The 20989-nt window shown below is 40.6% G+C and overlaps 1 protein-coding gene across 2 annotated transcripts in view; it reads right to left on the bottom strand.

Moving 5' to 3' along the window:
- Nucleotides 1-12258, bottom strand: part of lmf1 (lipase maturation factor 1) — a 136908-nt gene extending 124650 nt beyond the window's left edge. For both annotated transcript variants that reach the window (XM_060939469.1, XM_060939468.1), the window contains exons 1-3: nt 12019-12258; nt 7729-8038; nt 4817-4827 (exon numbers count right to left, since the gene is read on the bottom strand). In XM_060939469.1, coding sequence (XP_060795452.1) covers nt 4817-4827; nt 7729-8038; nt 12019-12256 — 559 coding nt within the window. In that variant the 5' untranslated portion in view covers nt 12257-12258. The remainder of the gene's footprint in view (nt 1-4816; nt 4828-7728; nt 8039-12018) is intronic.
- Nucleotides 12259-20989: the final 8731 nt, after the last annotated feature.

Genomic DNA, 20989 nt, shown 5'->3' on the forward strand with positions numbered 1-20989 from the left:
TGCCCTGCAGGCATCGGGTAGCGACTGTTGCTAAGGTAAATGTGACGTCAGTGGACGTCCTGAAGTCAACCCGGGAAAACGTAGAGGGCACCAGCGACCAATCATAGTAATGAAAAGCACAAATGCACATGCATGACTGAAGTGAGCCAATCAGAATCGCCGTTACAAATCAGGAAGAAAAAAACAAAACAGCAATCACAGGGGAGGTGAGGATGTTGGTTAATACGTCTTGTTTTTTGTAATGTACTCGCTCGAAAATCATTTTTGTGCTTAAAGAAGCCGATCATAGGTGCGCCCAAACGGGCCTAACTCGCTAAAATATTTCTGCCCGAGCATCTTGGTCAGGCAAATCAGGCATTTGGGCAATGCCTGGCATTGAGGCTTGCAGCTGGTACAGTGTTCCTCTGTACACTGTGGTCATTGTGGCCAAACAACTCAATCTTTGTCTCATGTGACCATACAGCTTTCCTCCAGAAGGCTTTTTCTTTGTCCATGTGGTCAGTTGCAAACTTTAGTTAAGCTTGAAGGTGTCAATTTTGGAGCAGGGGATTATTTCTTGGATAGCAGCCTCTTAGTCCATAGTGATATAAAACTTACTGAACTGTAGACAGTGATCCATCAGCTTCCAGTTCATGGCAGGGCTGTGCCATGGTGGTTTCTGGGTTGTTCCTGACCATCCAAACCAATTTCCTTTCAGCTGAGGGTGACAGTTTGGGTTTTCTTTAAGCAAAGTGGCTTGGCAAAGTGACTACACCTCCCAGTAATTTACATACAATTGTTTGAACTGATCTGAGGATCTGCAGTTGTTTAGAAATGGCTCTAATGCCCCTTTTCCACCAAAGCAGTTCCAGGGCTGGTTTGGGGCCAGTGCTTAGTTTGGAACCGGGTTTTCTGTTTCCACTGACAAAGAACTGGCCCTGGGGCCAGAAAAACCGGTTCCAGGCTAGCACCAACTCTCTGCTGGGCCAGAGGAAAGAACCGCTTACGTCGGGGGGGGGGGGGGGGGGGGGGGGGGGGGCGCGGAGTTGTTAAGACCAACAACAATAACAAGACCGCGAAAGATCGCCATTTTTAAGCGACGAGAAGCTGCAGCTGTACAAACGCGAAGTCATCCATTATTATTATTGTTGTTGCTGCTGCTTCTTCCGTGTTGTTTTTGCTTCGATATTTGCGCCAAGGTTTATGCAAACGTAGCGACGTAACTGATGTATACAGCGACGTAATGACGTATACAATGACGTAACTGACGTATACAGTGACGTAATGATGTGGCTTCCCTTAGCACCGCGAGCGATGGAAAAGCAAACTGGTTCTCAGCTGGCTCGCAAGTTGAACGAGTTGTGAACCAGCACCAGCACTGGCCCCGAACCAGCCCTGGAACTTATTTGGTGGAAAAGGGGTATAAGAGACATTCCTGAGTTGTGTACATCTGCGATCCTCTTTCTCAGATTTGCACTGAGCTCCTTGGACTTTCCCATTGTGTTGTGTGTTGGTCAATCCAATGAGTGCTGTAAACAAACCCTTTTTAGGAAGGCACAGAGAAGCTACCAGCTGTAGTCAATTATAATCACTAACAGGAAGTTAAAAGGCCTTGGCAAGATAAGAGACATTTTGGAAGTCTCAGCACCTCTGAATTAATAATCTAAGTGAGTGTATGTAAATTTTTGACCCAGTATGTATAATTTGACCCTGTGTTGATTACAGAAAACCCAAAATAAATTAAAACTTCTACACCAAATTCAGGTTTTTTTTCTATTAAAGAAATATGTTGTACAATCATTTCGCCACAGAAAACAAACAGTTCAGAGAAATCATTGAAAGCCCAATATTGCCATAACATTCATATACAAGATGACATTCATGTCACTGTATGTAAACTTCTGACCACAACTGTAGGTGAGGTGAGGGTATTAACATGCTATTTTAAGAATTTTCGGTGGAAGTGTCACGTGTGTTTCATAGCAACATTATTAATATGGAAAGATTGCTTGATGGTAGATTTTGCCCTAAATAATGAAATAATTAATTTATGTCAACACCACTCTATTGTCTGACATCCACCTGAAATGCACAAGCAGATCATGCTTACCAATTTAATTGTACAGATCAGGAAAAGATTTCATAATTACAGTCAGGTCCATAAGCATTTAGACAATGACAATTTTCATAATTTTGCCTCTGCGGGCCACCACAATAGATTTGAAATGAAGCTATCAAAATATGACTGAAGTGTAGACTCTCGCCTTTAATTATTTTTACTGATGATGTGGTTGCTGGTAGAAGTAGCAGGATGAATTCTGAAGTGTATAGAGGTATATTTTCTGCTCAGGTTCAGTCAAATGATGCAAAACTGATAGGACAGTGCTTCACAGTAGATGGATAATGACCTAAAAATTTCTGCAAAAGCACCTCAAGAGCTCTTTAAGGTAATGAAATGGAATGTTCTTAAATGGCCAAGTCAGTCAACCCAACCAACTTTGCTTATCACTTACTGAAGACAAAACTCAAGGCAGAAAGGCCCACACACAAGCAGCAACTGAAGATGGCTACAGTCAAGGCCTGGCAAAGCATCTCAAGAAAAGAAACTCAGCATTTGGTGATGTCCATGGGTTTCAGACTTCTGGTGGTCATTGACTGCAAAGCATTTGCAGCCAAGTATTAAAGGGATCCTCCAGCGGATTTATTCTCAAACTTTTTTTAAGTAAAAGTAATCACAGATTTCAAAAATCAAACTTTCATTTTCAGAGACCAAATAGTGTTCGAGAAAAATGAATTTTCTTTAAAATGCCACATGGACTTGACATATGCGTTGATGTCAGGTAGTGGTCGCTTGGAACAACTCAGCTAAATATTCTCTATTTACATCGTAATTTTGCTAGTTTTACAAGTATTTTACCAAATTTATTAGTTTTTAAATAAGTATGCCTCGTTGTGTAGCATATAAATGCCATAGTGATCATAAAAAGTTTTTTTTTTTTCGTTTCCGTTTCCGGTTGAGAGTACGTCGTGCGCATTCTGGCTGCCGCTTCTCACCAGAGCTTTTTTTAATTTTATTTTTATTTTCTTTCTTTTTCAATTTTCATTTTATTTATTTATTTTTTCTGTGTGTTTGTGTAATTTGATGTTTGTTTGAGTGTTTTGTCCACCAGTTGTGGTGTAGCTCTGGACCCAGTTTTGGGCGTTGGTTCCCTCTAGGCCTTGGTTCGCTGTGGGTGATGCCTGCGCTCCCAGCTGTGGACTGCAGTGAGCTCGCTGCTCATTTAACATTCGTGGTTGTCCAGTGCTCTGCGCTTTAATGCTTGGCGTGATGTTCCGAGCGATGTTGCTCGGTGGCGTCGCAGTGGCTGTGCAGGCGGTTTGGGACACACCAGCGCTCTGCGTGGCGGAGCTTCTGTGCTCGCTTTGTGGATCCACGGCGTGGTGTTTGAGCGATGTTGCTGACGGCGTCACGGCGGCGGTGCTGGAGATGTGGGACTCGTTTTCATGCGCCTTTTGGTGGGACTGTGGCTGCTACACCACTGGAATTACATCCTGACTCCTACTTGGTGGACTTTTTACTTTTATTTTATTTTTTTTATTATTTATTAATTCATTTATTTATTTATTATTTTTATTGTTATTATTTTTTTTCTTTGTCTATAATTGTAACGCGTCCTTGGGTTTCTTGAAAGGCGCTATATAAGTTGAAATTATTATTATTATTATTATTATTATTATTATAAAAAGAAAGCATAAGCTGGAAATAGACTGCATTTCCACTGAGAAAATGCAAAGTGTGCTTGCTCAGCTGTGGCAAAGTGTCACTGGATCAGACATGAGACCTCACAGTCTAAATTCTTTGGGGGGCAGAAGTTGTGTGTGGTAAAGTGTGTGTATATGTATGACAAAGTGTCACCGACAGAACCTGGATCAGGCAATGAGACCTCGTGCTGCAAACTCTTTTTTACATGATCTACATGGTGCTGGGTAGATTAACAGAGAGTGTGTGGCATGGTTTAAAACAGAGATTTTAGACTGTGAAGTGTCATGTCATGCTGTGAGTTAAGTCATTTTAAGGCAAGATTTTAGAGCGTGCAGCCATATACACTACACACACACTTTCTGTAGATCGTGTGAAAAAAAGATTTTGCAGCATGAAGTGTCATGTCTGATTCAGTTTCTGTCTGTGACACTTTGCCAGGGCTGAGCAAGCACACTTTGCGTTTTCTCTGTGGAAATGCAGTCTAGTTCCAGCGTGTGCTTTCTTTTTAGCATCACTGGGGCGTTTATATGCTACATGATGATGCATACTTATTTAAAACTGATACATTTGGTAAAATACTTGTAAAACTAGCAAAACTACAATGTAAACAGAGAATATAACCGCTGTAGAGAATAAAACACTTCCTGATGGCTTCATTTCAGATTCATTGTGGTGGTGTACAGATGCACAATTACAAAAATTGTGTCACTGTCCAAAGTAACTTACATGAAGCGCAGCACATGCATTGATTTTCACCTGCATTTCAGGAGTGTGAGCTGTGAGATCTTGCAGCATGCAAGCATGCGGTTACTACACTACGAATCTGCTATGAATTCTTCAGTATTATGTTTTCCAATTTTGGGTGAAATGAAACAAGGTGCTGGGCTGGATTTGGCCTGCAGGCATGTATTTGCCTCATGTTATAAACATTCTGCCTTCATTACATTTGAGAATCTCATCTCCTCAATATTTAATGGCAAAGACTACTCAAAGCCATAAAGAAAAGGAAATAGTTCTGAAAGAACAGTGCTGACCTTACAATTTTTATAAATTCTGATAAATTATTTTACTTACCAAAGGAATACCTGAAAAGCAAAAAGAAAAGAGCATACTATAACTGATGTATTCGAAAGTGTTATACAACCCCGATTCCAAAAAAGTTGGGACAAAGTACAAATTGTAAATAAAAACGGAATGCAATAATTTACAAATCTCAAAAACTGATATTGTATTCACAATAGAACATAGACAACATATCAAATGTCGAAAGTGAGACATTTTGAAATTTCATGCCAAATATTGGCTCATTTGAAATTTCATGACAGCAACACATCTCAAAAAAGGTGGGACGGGGGCAATAAGAGGCTGGAAAAGTTAAAGGTACAAAAAAGGAACAGCTGGAGGACCAAATTGCAACTCATTAGGTCAATTGGCAATAGGTCATTAACATGACTGGGTATAAAAAGAGCATCTTGGAGTGTCAGTGGCTCTCAGAAGTAAAGATGGGAAGAGGATCACCAATCCCCCTAATCAGTCCCCCCAGGATTTCGTGGGCCATTTTTGTGATTGTTGTGGGCTAAAATGTCTGATGTTGCGGGGGGTTTTCCAAAAAATTGCGATGAAAGTTGCAGTGCTTTTTAGGTTTTTGTTGCAATTACATTGTGGGAGGAAGTGAAAGTTGCGAGAAATTGTTGTGATTTTCTCTTTTTGTGATTAAAATTGAGTGATATGTTAAATATTAAGTTATTACTGAAAAACTATTGATTAAAAAAACAAAGACACTGAGAAATGGTCCTATAAACAACTTTACCACTATAAAAGATTACCAGGACTACAAAAATGCAGAAAAATAGGCTTTACTTTAAATGCACCTGTTGGTTCAAAAGTTAAAGTGCATAGAACCTCACAGCACAACATGAAGTTACCTTAAAATATAATATAAATGCCTCAGCTTTCATGTAAGAAAAAAAACTATTAATACTAGTACTGTGTGCAGGCAGTCTCTCCTGAAGACTAAATTAAACAATAATTATAAACTAATAAAATAAATGGCTCAGGCTTCATAGAAGAGAAAAAAAAACCAATTTGAACAGAATCTCACAGTATGATGATGAAGCTGCCTAAACAATGGAAAATAAAATACCATTTTGGCAAAAATGTTGGCATCCATTAATTTCTTGTATTAAGTAAAAAATAATGTAAAGTGCACACAGTCCTTCACTGTAAACATAACACACTTTCAGTAACAGAATTTAAGCCTATATAAACACTGACTCACACATGCTGCTTCTCTTGAACGGAAACATGGAAGTAAGCAGTGTTGCCAGATACTGCTGACGTTTTCCAGCCCAAAATATGTTCAAAACCAGCAAAAATGCACTTAAAACCGCCCAATCTGGCAACACTGGAAGTAAGGCGGAAGGTAGTTTGTCGACGTCACCTCAAGACGACGCCAACGATTGGTCAAATTTGCGGGAAAGTTGCGGTGATGGGATATAATTGCAACACCGCCCTGAATTCACGGGGATTGGTTGAATTTGCGTTGAATTTGCAAATCGCAACATCGCAAAATCCTGGAGGATCTGCCTAATTCTGCACCGACAAATGGTGGAGCAATATCAGAAAGGAGTTGGACAGTGTAAAATTGCAAAGAGTTTGAACATATCATCATCTACAGTGCATAATATCATCAAAAGATTCAGAGAATCTGGAAGAATCTCTGTGCGTAAGGATCAAGGCCAGAAAACCATACTGGGTGCCCGTGATCTTCAGGCCCTTAGACGGCACTGCATCACATACAGGCATGCTTCTGTATTGGAAATCACAAAATGGGCTCAGGAATATTTCCAGAGAACATTATCTCTGAACACAATTCACCGTGCCATCCGCCATTGCCAGCTAAAACTCTATAGTTCAAAGAAGAAGCCGTATCTAAACATGATCCAGAAGCGCAGACGTCTTCTCTGGGCCAAGGCTCATTTAAAATGGACTGTGGCAAAGTGCAAAACTGTTCTGTGGTCAGACGAATCAAAATTTGAAGTTCTTTATGGAAATCAGGGACGCCGTGTTATTCGGACTAAAGAGGAGAAGGACGACCCAAGTTGTTATCAGCGCTCAGTTCAGAAGCCTGCATCTCTGATGGTATGGGGTTGCATTAGTGCGTGTGGCATAGACAGCTTACACATCTGGAAAGACATCATCAATGCTGAAAGGTATATCCAGGTTCTAGAGCAACATATGCTCCCATCCAGACGACGGCTCTTTCAGGGAAGACCTTGCATTTTCCAACATGATAATGCAAAACCACATACTGCATCAATTACAGCATCATGGCTGCGTAGAAGAAGGGTCCGGGTACTGAACTGGCCAGCCTGCAGTCCAGATCTTTCACCCATAGAAAACATTTGGTGCATCGTAAAACGGAAGATACGACAAAAAAGACCTAAGACAGTTGAGCAACTAGAATCCTACATTAGACAAGAATGGGTTAACATTCCTATCCCTAAACTTGAGCAACTTGTCTCCTCAGTCCCCAGACGTTTACAGACTATTGTAAAGAGAAAAGGGGATGTCTCACAGTGGTAAACATGGCCTTGTCCCAACTTTTTTGAGATGTGTTGTTGTCATGAAATTTAAAATCACCTAATTTTTCTCTTTAAATGATACATTTTCTCAGTTTAAACATTTGATATGTCATCTATGTTCTATTCTGAATAAAATATGGAATTTTGAAACTTCCACATCATTGCATTCCGTTTTTATTTACAATTTGAACTTTGTCCCAACTTTTTTGGAATCAGGGTTGTATTTACTTATAAAAATGAAGGCAGATATTGGTCTAACTTACCAAGGACTTAATACAAAATTCAAGGATCAAATACCTTAAACATCTATCCTTCGACATTGTAGTTACAATAACATCTGCTTGTTACTAGACTACATCAAGTTAAATGACACACATGTTGTGTCTATGTGCTGTTACTCACCACAGCTGTCCAACGTTCACTATAGAGTGATATAGGATCCACAGCACTGCCATGATAATCATGTTGGCCTTCCCTAATAAGAGGACAAAGCCAGAAAGTGCCAATCCTGCCAAGGCAATGCCATCTAGGTTGGCATTCATGTCTTCCCAGTCCAAGAACCACAAAATAGTGGGAGTGTATGTGAGTGCAGCCATGCTGATCTTGCCACCCACATAACGTTTGACACTACGCAGGTAGTCTTTGCAAGGTGTGAGGCCCTTCTCCCCAATCAGCTGTTTGTTCTGGTTGTAAGCCACAGAAAAGGCAACAACTAGAGAAAGAAAATATAACTAAAGCACTGTTGTAATTGAGTGGAAAAATAATTTACATTAATTACATTACATCACAAGTGCCTGTTCTAATATTGTAATGTCATCGACATAGTGCCCACTGATGTGTCACATTAAAAGTAGAGCGGCGGCTGCAATTATCAGCAGTCCATAATTCTCGACACCTTTTCAGATTTACCAATAAAAAACAATTTTACAAAGGTGAGTTTCAGTTACAACAGTTATTGGTTAATTAATCAACCAGAAGATCCCCCCCCCCTTGCCCTTTGATCTTGTCGGCTGATGACACAGCTTGTTACCCAAGATGGAATTTTTTTAGCACAATCAGCAATCTGAGGAAAATCTGGACGTTATCATAGCAGGTAAGCATGGTGGAAAGATTATGGACATGTTTTTACTTATCAAATTCACCGATGTTTCATGATATCCTTGCCGAAACCTACTTTGCTTCTTACTTTTTCATTTGATAGTCACCATTTTGTATCTAAATGCACGTTTGAGAAGTCACATGAGGTGTCAATAATAGTGATCACTTTCACCGGTGTCCACCATTATCGACACCCTGTGGAATTAAGTGACATTTACAACTGTTATGTATCGATCTTTGTGTAACATTGTTGAAATAGATGAAGTACTTTAAAAAAATAAAAGTGCTGTGATATATAATAATTTTTTTTCTGATTCATAACAGGGCAGCATGATGGTGTAGTGGTTAGCACTGTCGCCTCACAGCAAGAAGGTCCTGAGTTCGAGCCCAGCGGCTGACGAGGGCCTTTCTGTGTGGAGTTTGCGTGTTCTCCCCGTGTCTGTGTGGGTTTCCTCTGGGCTCTCTGGTTTCCCCCACAGTCCAAAGACATGCAGGTTAGGCTAATTGGTGGCTCTAAACTGACTGTAGATGTGAATGGTTGTTTGTCTCTATGTGTCAGCCCTGCGATGACCTGGCGACTTGTTCAGGGTGTACCCTGCCTCTTGCTCATAGTCAGCTGGGATAGGCTCCAGCTTGCCTGCGACCCTGTAGGACAAGCGGCTACAGATAATGGATGGAGGATTCATAACAGAATGGAATGCTTATAGAGTATTTGGAATCCTTTTGCAAGAAATAGAATTAGACCAGAATTAAATTCCTAGCATATTAAAAATTATATGCTTGATTTTTCTATTCCATTCAGATTTTTTTTTTGCAGTTTGTTGTAAATATCTACCACATATTTCAATATCAGTAGACATCTTATATTTTGGTTCGAGGATTTACATGCGACCTTTGACCTGGATGTTCATGTGGTTACAATGTCAACTGCCTGTTGACATTTACTGGTAAACTACAAAACTAGAAATTAATACAAACAACAATGAATGATTAAGAAAATGTGATCTACGAAAATACTTAGAAAGTGGGTAGAAAGTGGAATAAAAAGATTTTCTGACACAGGTTAAACATTATCAGTTCATTTGTTTACAAACATTAGAATTACTACACATTAATCCATATATTTATAGAAAAGATATTTTGTGTTAAATATAAATCTATGTGAAACAAATTTTAAATAAAAACTATGTTTTGTTAATACCACATACTCATCTCATTCTCATTATCTCTAGCCGCTTTATCCTGTTCTACAGGGTCGCAGGCAAGCTGGAGCCTATCCCAGCTGAGTACGGGCGAAAGGCGGGGTACACCCTGGACAAGTCGCCAGGTCATCACAGGGCTGACACATAGACACAGACAACCATTCACACTCACATTCACACCTACGGTCAATTTAGAGTCACCAGTTAACCTAACCTGCATGTCTTTGGACTGTGGGGGAAACCGGAGCACCCGGAGGAAACCCACGCAGACACGGGGAGAACATGCAAACTCCGCACAGAAAGGCCCTCGCCAGCCACAGGGCTCGAACCTGGACCTTCTTGCTGTGAGGCGACAGCGCTAACCACTACACCACATACTGTTTTTTTAAATAAATAATCATCTGGATGTCGATAATTGTGGAACGGTGTCGATAACTGTGGACAACGGTGCTATGTGTTCTGATACGCTAAGTAATCAGGAATCAACTCATTTTTGTCCAGTGGAAGTTTAAGTAATTATTTATGCACAATTTACTTATTGAAAGTTTTTTCTACTTTTGCAATGGCCAAAAGATCATGAAGGTGTCGATAATTGTCGCCGCCGCTCTAGTGGTCACTTGTAACATTAAAAGGGGGGAAAAAAAACTTCCGTGAAGTTGCACCCCATATGATATGTGAATAAAATTATTTTGCATTTTGATTCGTTTGTGCAGGCAAAATAAACAGGTGCTTCTTAATTTCTTCAGCTATTATTAAAGGTTATTTTCTTGGCACGTGACGTCATTCAACACCCAATTAATGAAGTACGTACGTTTATTTTGCACAAACAAATCAGACATGTTTGGAGTTATTTGGGCGTTCATGTAACGTGACCAGACGTCCTGGTTTGACCGGGACAGCCCCGATTTTGAGTTGCATGTCCCCAGTCCCGACAAAGGTCCGTCGGGACGCTGAAATGTCCCGGTTTACACCAAACACTAACAAACTGTCCCGGTTACAGTGATCATACATAGCCAACAAGATGTCAGTGAAGCTTCTAGCAATTCAGTATCAATGAGCGTGTGTGCGCAGTCAACCTTACAATGTATCTATTTGTACAGTATTGCAATATAGAGGCCACGTTATAACGTTTTTTTGCGCTAGCGGCTGTCAACTACTACGCGACAATGCCGCACGGATGAGCACTGGGCGGAGATGTTCGCGCACTTCAAGAGTAGGGAGATTCCTTACAGCAATGTCAGCCAGCTTTGCCAGCTTGCTATGTGCCTACCTGGCACCAATGCTCCAGTTGAGCGAATATTTTCACTCATGAGCAACACCTGGACTGATGAGAGGAATCGCATGACCGTGCTTACTCTCGAAGTCTTGCTCATTACCCGGGCCAATTTCGACGATACTTGCTCACAGTTTCACAGCAGGCTCTCGGGCAATAAAGCGCTACTGGAGCAAATTCACTCATCATGTAAATATATGCAATAAAATGGCATCTTCTTTAGGGTGGGTGGCTGTGTTTCTGAAACATTTTTTGTTGTCCTTCATCTGTTTCATCTGTCTTTAATCTGTATCACAGATTGTCTTGACTTTTTGATGCTGTTGTCAACTCAGGGTTCACGTTTTCAAAATAGTTAATAGCCTCCACTGGTTAAGATTAAACAGAGGTGGGTAAAGGTTCAGAGGTGACAACGATTAGGCTCATGCGCTTGTTCCTGTTACAATGCATAGCCTATTGTTTAAAAAAAAATAATCGCATAAAATGTTGATGTTAATATGCAAGCAATGCATTTTCTTGGCGTTTTCACAAAGGTGAAATAAATCAGTTGAAATTTAGGCTATTGGCCTATTCCCATCATCACATCTGTTGTCTGATTTTCTTACTTTAACTGAATTGTGATAGAAGTACACGTAGATAACAAGAAAATACTTGAACACCTACTCTGAAATGTTGATAAAAGTGTGCTTCTACAAAATGATAAAAGCACGTGTCTGAGCCATGGTTTGAGCCGGCGCATATTTACATCAAAACGCGTGTGCGTGCACGAGTATCACGGTCACGCGCAAAGTGTCCCGGTTTTAGACTCGGGAATTCTGGTCACCCTACGTTAATGGGGTGCTGGGTCATTAAAATACTGAACAGTTAATTTCTCGAAAACAATATAAGCACAAAGATTTTATTTTCTGTGCACAAACGAATCAAAATAATTTTGTTCACTGATCATATGGGATGCAACTTCACGGACATTAAAAACACTGATGTGCATGGCTTCTTCTGCTGACCCCTAGTTCCCACTGGACGAGCTAGAACCAAGCGGTTTATAACCAGAAAAGGAAGGTTAAATTTTTGGTATAATCATTTTAAACCAGAACGCGAAACGATATGTAGGCTAACACTCACAATACATGAAGGCAATAGACCGCAATAGTACAATCCTAGTGAGCCAGTAAGTCCCTGTTTCCAACAGAACCTTTTCTTTCTTATAAGGTTTCTCATTTTGTTTCACTGTTTCACTGTTGCTGCTGTCTGACCGCTTGACCAAATTAAGAGTTTCGCCTTTGTGTCTTTTCCTCAAAGTGCTTTCTTTACACTCGAGGTTTTCACTGGTAGTCGCCATACTTTCGCGTTGTTTGCGCATGAGTACACTTCCGCAAAGGCCTACAATAACTGACTCGCGAACAAATCTTTTTCTTTTGGATTTAATGGCGGTTGGCATGCCAGCTTAAAGGTGCATTACCGCCACCTACTGGATTGGAGTGTGGAACAGAAAATTGGCAGGGGGGGAAAACACCCTAAATTTTCTCTATTGCACCTGTTTCTTTTAAAAATGTTATTAGTTGGCCATATATATGTCCTAATGCCTTACGGGTTGTTTTACAATCAGGGTACGCAAGCTAAAAATCACATTTATTCACTATTCCGCACTACCTCATCTTAACAGCTGCTAGTTTGTTTATACTGCTTATTTCATGTTTACCTGCTATACCTCAAGTGTCCTTGACTTAGTCAGTGTTGCCAGATACTGCTGACATTTTCCAGCCCAAAACATGTTCAAATCCGCCAAAATGCACTTAAAACCGCCTAATCTGGCAACACTGCTTAGGGTGGCCAGACGTCCGGCTTTAGGCCGGACCGTCCGGCGTCCGGCGCAGCATCAAGCCGGACGCACATTTGTCCTCCTTTTAGAGACGATGAGCGGAATTATATAATATCGACTTGCCAGACTGGAAGAGCAGAGTTCTAGAGTAACGTTTTGTAGGGAAACTGCAGATCTGTGCTGCACACTAGTAATCTACAATAAAGAGTCTATGGCTCGATGTTTTTTGGCATGCAATGCGAACTCTGCACCGCGAGGGGTTGCGTTCTAGAACGCGTTGCGCTCTATCCTTTGATGATCTTCCTGGCGCGTGCCTTGTTGGCTACTTCAGAGAGTCTGACTGTTCTCTCTCTCACTCACACACACACACAAAGACACCTACGAATTCTGAAGACACTGAAAGACTGAAGCATGATATACTGTTTTAAAACGTTTTATTATGTTGCTGGTTATGTTGCCTATTTGTTCTTTGAGAATCTACAAATGTTGCGCTTTTTGGTACTCAGCACCTTAAGTTTAATTTCAGTGGTTTGTTAACTCCACAATGTTTTTAATAAATACAAATATGGTGTTCTAGCCAATTAAGAGCTAATACATGAATTATAATAAATACTGTGAATGCTTTAAAACGTTTTATAATGTTGCTGGTTATGTTGCCTATTTGTTCTTTGAGAATCTACAAATGTTGTGCTTTTTGGTACTCAGCACCTTAAGTATAATTTCAGTGGTTTGTTAACTCCACAATGTTTTTAATAAATATAAATACTGTGTGTTCTAGCCAATTAAGAGCTAATAGATGAATTATAATAAATACTATGAATGCTTTGACCTTACTCTTTTTTCCCCACAATCATAATCTTTAACCCTACAAAATTGCGATGTTGATTTCACCAAACTTGAGTGACTTGCATAAAAATAATCCATTTTCAATCTTGACACTGTGGTTTACATAAAAATTTGAGGGCTATGAATCAGATGGGATTTGCCATTATTCACCCTAAAATTGATTAGAATGCAGGAAATTGCATCTAAGAAATACAAAATTTTCTGGGGGAGGGCCCCCAGACCCCCCATCCAAATAATGTCCTCCTTTTTGGTGTTATGGAAATGGTCACCCTACCTTGACTGTTTGGTTATTTGAACCAATTTATGTGTGTTCATATCTAGTGTTTATATTGTCTGAGTGTTTAGTCTTTGTCTAGTTCTTATCTAGTGTTTATACTGTTTATATTGTTTGAGTGTTTAGTCTATGTCTAGTTCCTATCTAGAGTGTTTATACTGTTTATTTTGTTGTTGATTTTTTTTATTATTCTATTTTTATTTATTGCATTGCCTGTTTGCACCATGGGTCAGAGAGGACTGAAATTTCATCTGTGCTGTATGTCGAGCATGTATAGCATATTTGACAATAAAGTTGACTTGACTTGACTTTAACACTTATTATCTTCGATATCAAAAGGCTTGACTAAATAAACTTGGTTGTTTATTGTAGCCCTGTGATAGCTCTAGTTACCATGCAAAAAAAAAATTTGATCACGTTATTTTTGGTGAATGTATGGCAATATATGTCATATTTAGCAAAATTACTTGTGTAATTTAGAAAAAGTCCTTTTTTGACCACAGGTAGCTCCAAAAGGGATGCACTTAAATCATTCTTTATACCATAAAACAAATATTTGGTTCCATATCATTGGAAACATAGTTAAGTTTTAATGTTGAATTCCAGTAAGTTTTCAGACTATTTTGATCAAATTAGTATGTAATTGTGTCAAAAAAAAAAAAGTCCTCGCCGAGACAGCTAATTTTTCAATATAAAATAACATATCTAAAATGATTATTTTCATCCTAAAATGTGGTCAAGATATTGGGACATAAATATTAGAGACAACTAACACAAAGTTTACAGCCTTATATTTAAAAGCACTATGGAAGTAGTGGATTCTGAATTGTCAAAAAAAAATGTCCTCTCCGAGAATCACTTCATTTGTTTCTCCCATCTAATAGCAGATTACACAAAACTACCATACACATATGTAAAAAAAATGACCTGAAATCTGTTCTTTAATTTGTCCTTCACTTAAAAACTGGTACAAGAACCAGTTTGAATCAATTTGAATTTTGGACCCCTGTGACACAAACTTTGTACCCTGATTGTAAAGCAACCCTTACCTAAGAGATTCTCTAGTGTGAGGTTAAGCTTTATTTCTTTAAGTGCTTCACTTAGTTCCTTGTAGAAGTCATATTCCACTACCACATGCTGCACCGATTCTGGCTGATTACAATGTCTGAATAACCCAGTCGGGTGTTTTCCTATTATATGAAGTGTCTTGTTGAGTGCTGTATGGCTGATGATGGTTTCCTCTCTTCTGTTTCTCCCAGCACCCACATGCTTTTGTATATTGTAGAGATGTCTTTCTGTATCATTGGTGTTCCAGTACTCCTGCCATACTTTTTCTGTTTGACTTTTAATGATGGTTTTAGCCTCAGCTTTACATAGCAGATGAATTGTTTGCGATTTCACTGATTGTTTTGCCAATATGTCTACGTCCTTGTTTCCTTCTACTCCTACATGAGCAGGAACCCAAATGAAACATACACTTAAATCCATTCTGTGTATTCTGTATATGATATGGTATACTTCATTTATGATATCTTGCCTGCAGGGTCATTCCACGTCAATTCAACCGGGGCCTTAGGTCTCAAAAAATTCTGAAAAAATCACCAGATGTACCCATGTTACCTAGGAGAAACACTAAATTTATTTGAATGTCAGATGTATACTTTCCATGTTACAGCCAGTTTTACTGGGGGAGGTGGGTGTCAATTTTGTTCAGACTTTTTTTTTTTTTGTCAAAGTTCACAAGCCCATAGCTCAAGAACTAAACCATGTAGGAGGCTCAGATTTTGCATGCTGGTACATAAATAGGAATAGTATGTAGCAAAACTGTCATTTTGGGTCTGGATGATCCTGCATGGTCATAGCACTCCCTCAAAGATGATCAAAATTTTATTGGAGTGTTTGGCTGTGCTCTGTTTAGGCCTTCAGAAGACATATTTTTACCCAACATAGGCTCTTGATTTTTTTCCCTTATTGAGATAAGTAGAAACACTCTCAAAAAAAGCAATAAACAGAAAGGAAACTCTATCAGTGTTTGAACAGAAGACCTCACAAGTCTGACAAATCATTTTGGATGTCATTTTCAGAGCACCGTAACACCTTGTGGGAATGTGCGCAGATTTTTAAAATATTTTTTCTTTATTCTCCATGATCCCTTCTTTTTAAAAACACCAATTTGGCTTGTCTTATTCAAATCTTTATTTTTTATTTTTAAAATTGGTGTTTTTAAAAAGAAGGGATCATGGAGAATAAAGAAAAAAATATTTTAAAAATCTGCACACATTCCCACAAGGTGTAAAAAAAGCTTATGAAAAACCTACATCATGTCACAGAGCGTTAATCTCGCGATAAAAAAAATTATCGCCGTTAAAATTGAGTCAAGTTAACGCGATAATAACGCGACATTTTTTACAGCACTAATAATAATAATAAAGGGGCGGCACGGTGGTGTAGTGGTTAGCGCTGTCGCCTCACAGCAAGAAGGTCCTGGGTTCGAACCCCGGGTCCGGCGAGGGCCCTTCTGTGTGGAGTTTGCATGTTCTCCCCGTGTCCGCGTGGGTTTCCTCCGGGTGCTCCGGTTTCCCCCACAGTCCAAAGACATGCATGTTAGGTTAACTGGTGACTCTAAATTGACCATAGGTGTGAATGTGAGTGTGAATGGTTGTCTGTGTCTATGTGTCAGCCCTGTGATGACCTGGCGACTTGTCCAGGGTGTACCCCGCCTTTCGCCCGTAGTCAGCTGGGATAGGCTCCAGCTTGCCTGCGACCCTGTAGAAGGATAAAGCGGCTAGAGATAATGAGATGAGATGAGAATAATAATAAAAGACAGGCGAGCACGTAATTCCAAGTGGAAATTTGGTATATTTATTGTTCAGCCATACAAAACATTAGGCTAACCCAGTTTACATTTGTAAAGCATTTCTAACTAGAATATCCTATAGAATACCCTATAAGCATAGTATATATAAATGTTATAACAAAACACAGTCCTAGCCTACAACAACAAAAAAATCGACAGTATAGGCTACTGTAGCCATTATAGGGCTATGGTTGCACATTTCTAAAACTATTTGGGCTTGAGCCTCCGTGCAAGTGTTAAACTCAATATAACATAGCTGACCTTGTTTGAATATGAATAAGAAAAATGAGAAGATCAAACGCAGGTAAACGAAACAACTAAGCCTATTGCTTAGGCTATCGGGTTCTTTGAACAGCTATGGAGAAACAGCAAACTGTTCACTGTTGAGGGCTTCAACATACTGCGCCTTTCCTCCAGTATGCGACCACATATGCTGAACGCGCGCTCGGATGGTGCGCTGGAACCTGGAATGGCCAGTACATGCCGTGCCAGTTTGGCAAGTGTGGGAAAGTCATAGCAGTGATTTTTCCACCACAGCAGGATATCTTTAGATTGGTGTGATTCGGATCCAATGAGTTTCACTTTCAGATAATCATCAATCTCGGAGTTTAAAGACTTCGATTCAGCACCCGTAGCACCGACATCCTCCCATTCCTCAAACTCACGAAAAGTGACCTTTTTAGGTGGAGGTGGCTCCGCGCTTTCATCAGTTTGGACATCAAACCCCAACTCCTCGGTCATCTCTTTCACAGCTTCCGTCACGTATTGTCTTTCATTTGCATTGATCATCCTAAGATTTCAGGACTCTTGACTTTTTAACGGTAAATGTACCTCTTTTTAAAGCAGCACTTACTTTTGAAGCACTGTGAGATTCAGTAAAGGAGCTCTGCTCTTCTGCCATGAACGGAGATCTCAAACACGGAAGAGGAAAGGAATCGAGAAACGAATGAGAGTTATTTATCCTCTCCTGGATCAGAATCAGAATCAGAATTCTGATGACCAGCTCATCTAAGGTGTCATTGAAGCATCATGTTAGTGTGGGCCACTGGAGGCTGGATGTGAACGGCGAGTCATTAGAGTGATCAAAGTGATCAATGGCAAATTTAAGATGCCATTCCTCACTCAATCTGGCAATCTGACTCTCTCTGCAAATTTAGGCATCTAAAAATGTTTTTATTAATGCCAAATAAAATATCCAGCACAAATTATATATGATAGACATAAATTAATAATTTATAAATTTTATTTCAAACACGTTTTTAGTTAGCGGGACTGCAGCTTATCACCGCTCCCACCCACGCCGCATATGTGCACTCCCTCTCCCGCCCGCGCCCGCATATGTGCACTCCTGCTCCCGCCTGCGCCCGCAATGAGCTTTCAAAATTTGTCCCGTGCCGCACTGCTTTGCGGCGGGTCCCGCGAGTCCCGCGGGACTCCCGCGGGAGTGCAGGGCTCTAAGTTGAACTCTGTTACTCACAAAGATGCCGTTCCCCTTCTTAGAATCGAAGAGGCACTGACCTCTATGACCAAAGCAGAATGGTTCTTCACCTTGGACCTCGCTAGTGGCTATTGGTAAGTAGAGGCAGATCCATGAGATGGAGCGAAAACTACCCCCTTAGGCTTACAGGTGCTGGTCATATAATTAGAATATCATGAAAAAGTTGATTTATTTCAGTAATTCCATTCAAAAAGTGAAACTTGTATATTATATTCATTCATTACACACAGACTTATATATTTCAAGTGTTTATTTCTTTTAATTTTGATGATTATAACTGACAACTAATGAAAACCCCAAATTCAGTATCTCAGAAAATTAGAATATTGTGAAAAGGTTCAATATTGAAGACACCTGGTGCCACACTCTAATCAGCTAATTAACTCAAAACACCTGCAAAGGCCTTTAAATGGTCTCTCAGTCTAGTTCTGTAGGCGACACAATCATAGGGAAGACTGCTGACTTGACAGTTGTCCAAAAGACGACCATTGACACCTTGCACAAGGAGGGCAAGACACAAAAGGTCATTGCTAAAGAGGCTTGCTGTTCACAGAGCTCTGTGTCCAAGCACATTAACAGAGAGGCGAAGGGAAGGAAAAGATCTCATCTCATCTCATTATCTCTAGCCGCTTTATCCTGTTATACAGGGTCGCAGGCAAGCTGGAGCCTATCCCAGCTGACTACGGGCGAAAGGCGGGGTACACCCTGGACAAGTTGCCAGGTCATCACAGGGCTGACACATAGACACAGACAACCATTCACACTCACATTCACACCTACGATCAATTTAGAGTCACCAGTTAACCTAACCTGCATGGCTTTGGACTGTGGGGGAAACCGGAGCACCTGGAGGAAACCCACGCAGACACGGGGAGAACATGCAAACTCCACACAGAAAGGCCCTCGCCGGCCACGGGGCTCGAACCCAGACCTTCTTGCTGTGAGGCAACAGCGCTAACCACTACACCACTGTGCCGCCCTGGAAGGAAAAGATGTGGTAGAAAAAAATATACAAGCAATAGGGATAACCGCACCCTGGAGAGGATTGTGAAACAAAACCCATTCAAAAATGTGGGGGAGATTCACAAAGAGTGGACTGCAGCTGGAGTCAGTGCTTCAAGAACCACCAAGCACAGACGTATGCAAGACATGGGTTTCAGCTGTCGCATTCCTTGTGTCAAGCCACTCTTGAACAAGAGACAGCGTCAGAAGCGTCTCGCCTGGGCTAAAGACAAAAAGTACTGGACTGCTGCTGAGTGGTCCAAAGTTATGTTCTCTGATGAAAGTAAATTTTGCATTTCCTTTGGAAATCAAGGTCCCAGAGTCTGGAGGAAGAGAGGAGAGGCACAGAATCCATGTTGCTTGAGGTCCAGTGTAAAGTTTCCACAGTCAGTGATGGTTTGGGGTGCCATGTCATCTGCTGGTGTTGGTCCACTGTGTTTTCTGAGGTCCAAGGTCAATGCAGCTGTCTACCAGGAAGTTTTAGAGCACTTCATGCTTCCTGCTGCTGACGAACTTTATGGAGATGCAGATTTCATTTTCCAACAGGACTTGGCACCTGCACACAGTGCCAAAGCTACCACTACCTGGTTTAAGGACCATGGTATCCCTGTTCTTAATTGGCCAACAAACTCGCCTGACCTTAACCCCATAGAAAATCTATGGGGTATTGTGAAGAGGAAGATGCGATACGCCAGACCCAACAATGCAGAAGAGCTGAAGGCCACCATCAGAGCAACCTGGGCTCTCATAACACCTGAGCAGTGCCACAGACTGATCGACTCCATGCCACGCCGCATTGCTGCGTAATTCAGGCTAAAGGAGCCCCAACTAAGTGCTGTACATGCTCATACTTTTCATGTTCATACTTTTCAGTTGGCCAACATTTCTAAAAATCCTTTTTTTGCATTGGTCTTAAGTAATATTCTAATTTTCTGAGATACTGAATTTGGGATTTTCATTAGTTGTCAGTTATAATCATCAAAATTAAAATAAATAAACACTTGAAATATATCAGTCTGTGTGTAATGAATGAATATAATATACAAGTATCACTTTTTGAATGGAATTACTGAAATAAATAAACTTTTTCATGATATTCTAATTATATGACCAGCACCTGTATTTGAGTTCCAGCATATGCTATTTGGCCTTTGTAATGCACCGGCTACCTTCCAGCATCTGATGCAGCAATGCCTAAGTGGCCAGATAACTGAATCTTTGTTGGTGTATCTTGATGATATTATTGTCTACTCCCCAGACTTTGCCACACACCTGAAGCACCTGGACAAAGTGTTTGAGCACCTTTGGAAGCATGGCTTGAAGCTCAAACCTGATAAGTGCAAACTATTCCATCACCAGGTAAAGTTTTTAGGCCATGTAGTTGATCAAATAGGGGTCCTACCAGACTCCGATAAAGTCTCTGCTGTTGCCAATTGGCCAGTTCCCACAACAGCAAAGCGGCTAAAAGCATTTCTGGGATTGGCTGGTTACTACAAATGCTTTGTCTCTGAATTTGCAAAAACTGCACACCCCCTGAATGCATTGATGATTGGTATCCCTAATGACAAAAAAAATTAGGCTCCCGCCTGTTTACCTGCCAAGTGTCAGCCAAGTGTCAAACAGCATTTGAGCCCCTGAAAAAAGCCCTGACACAGGCTCCCATATTGGCCTATGCAGACTTTGCTCAACCATTTATCTTGTACACCAATGCCAGTCATCAGGGGCTGGGAGCTGTATTGGCACAGGTTCAAGCTGGTAAGGAACAAGTGATCGCATATGTTAGCCAGAGCCTGCACC

The sequence above is a fragment of the Neoarius graeffei genome, chromosome 14 (genome assembly GCF_027579695.1).
Source record: "Neoarius graeffei isolate fNeoGra1 chromosome 14, fNeoGra1.pri, whole genome shotgun sequence".
Taxonomy (NCBI): Eukaryota; Metazoa; Chordata; class Actinopteri; order Siluriformes; family Ariidae; genus Neoarius; species Neoarius graeffei.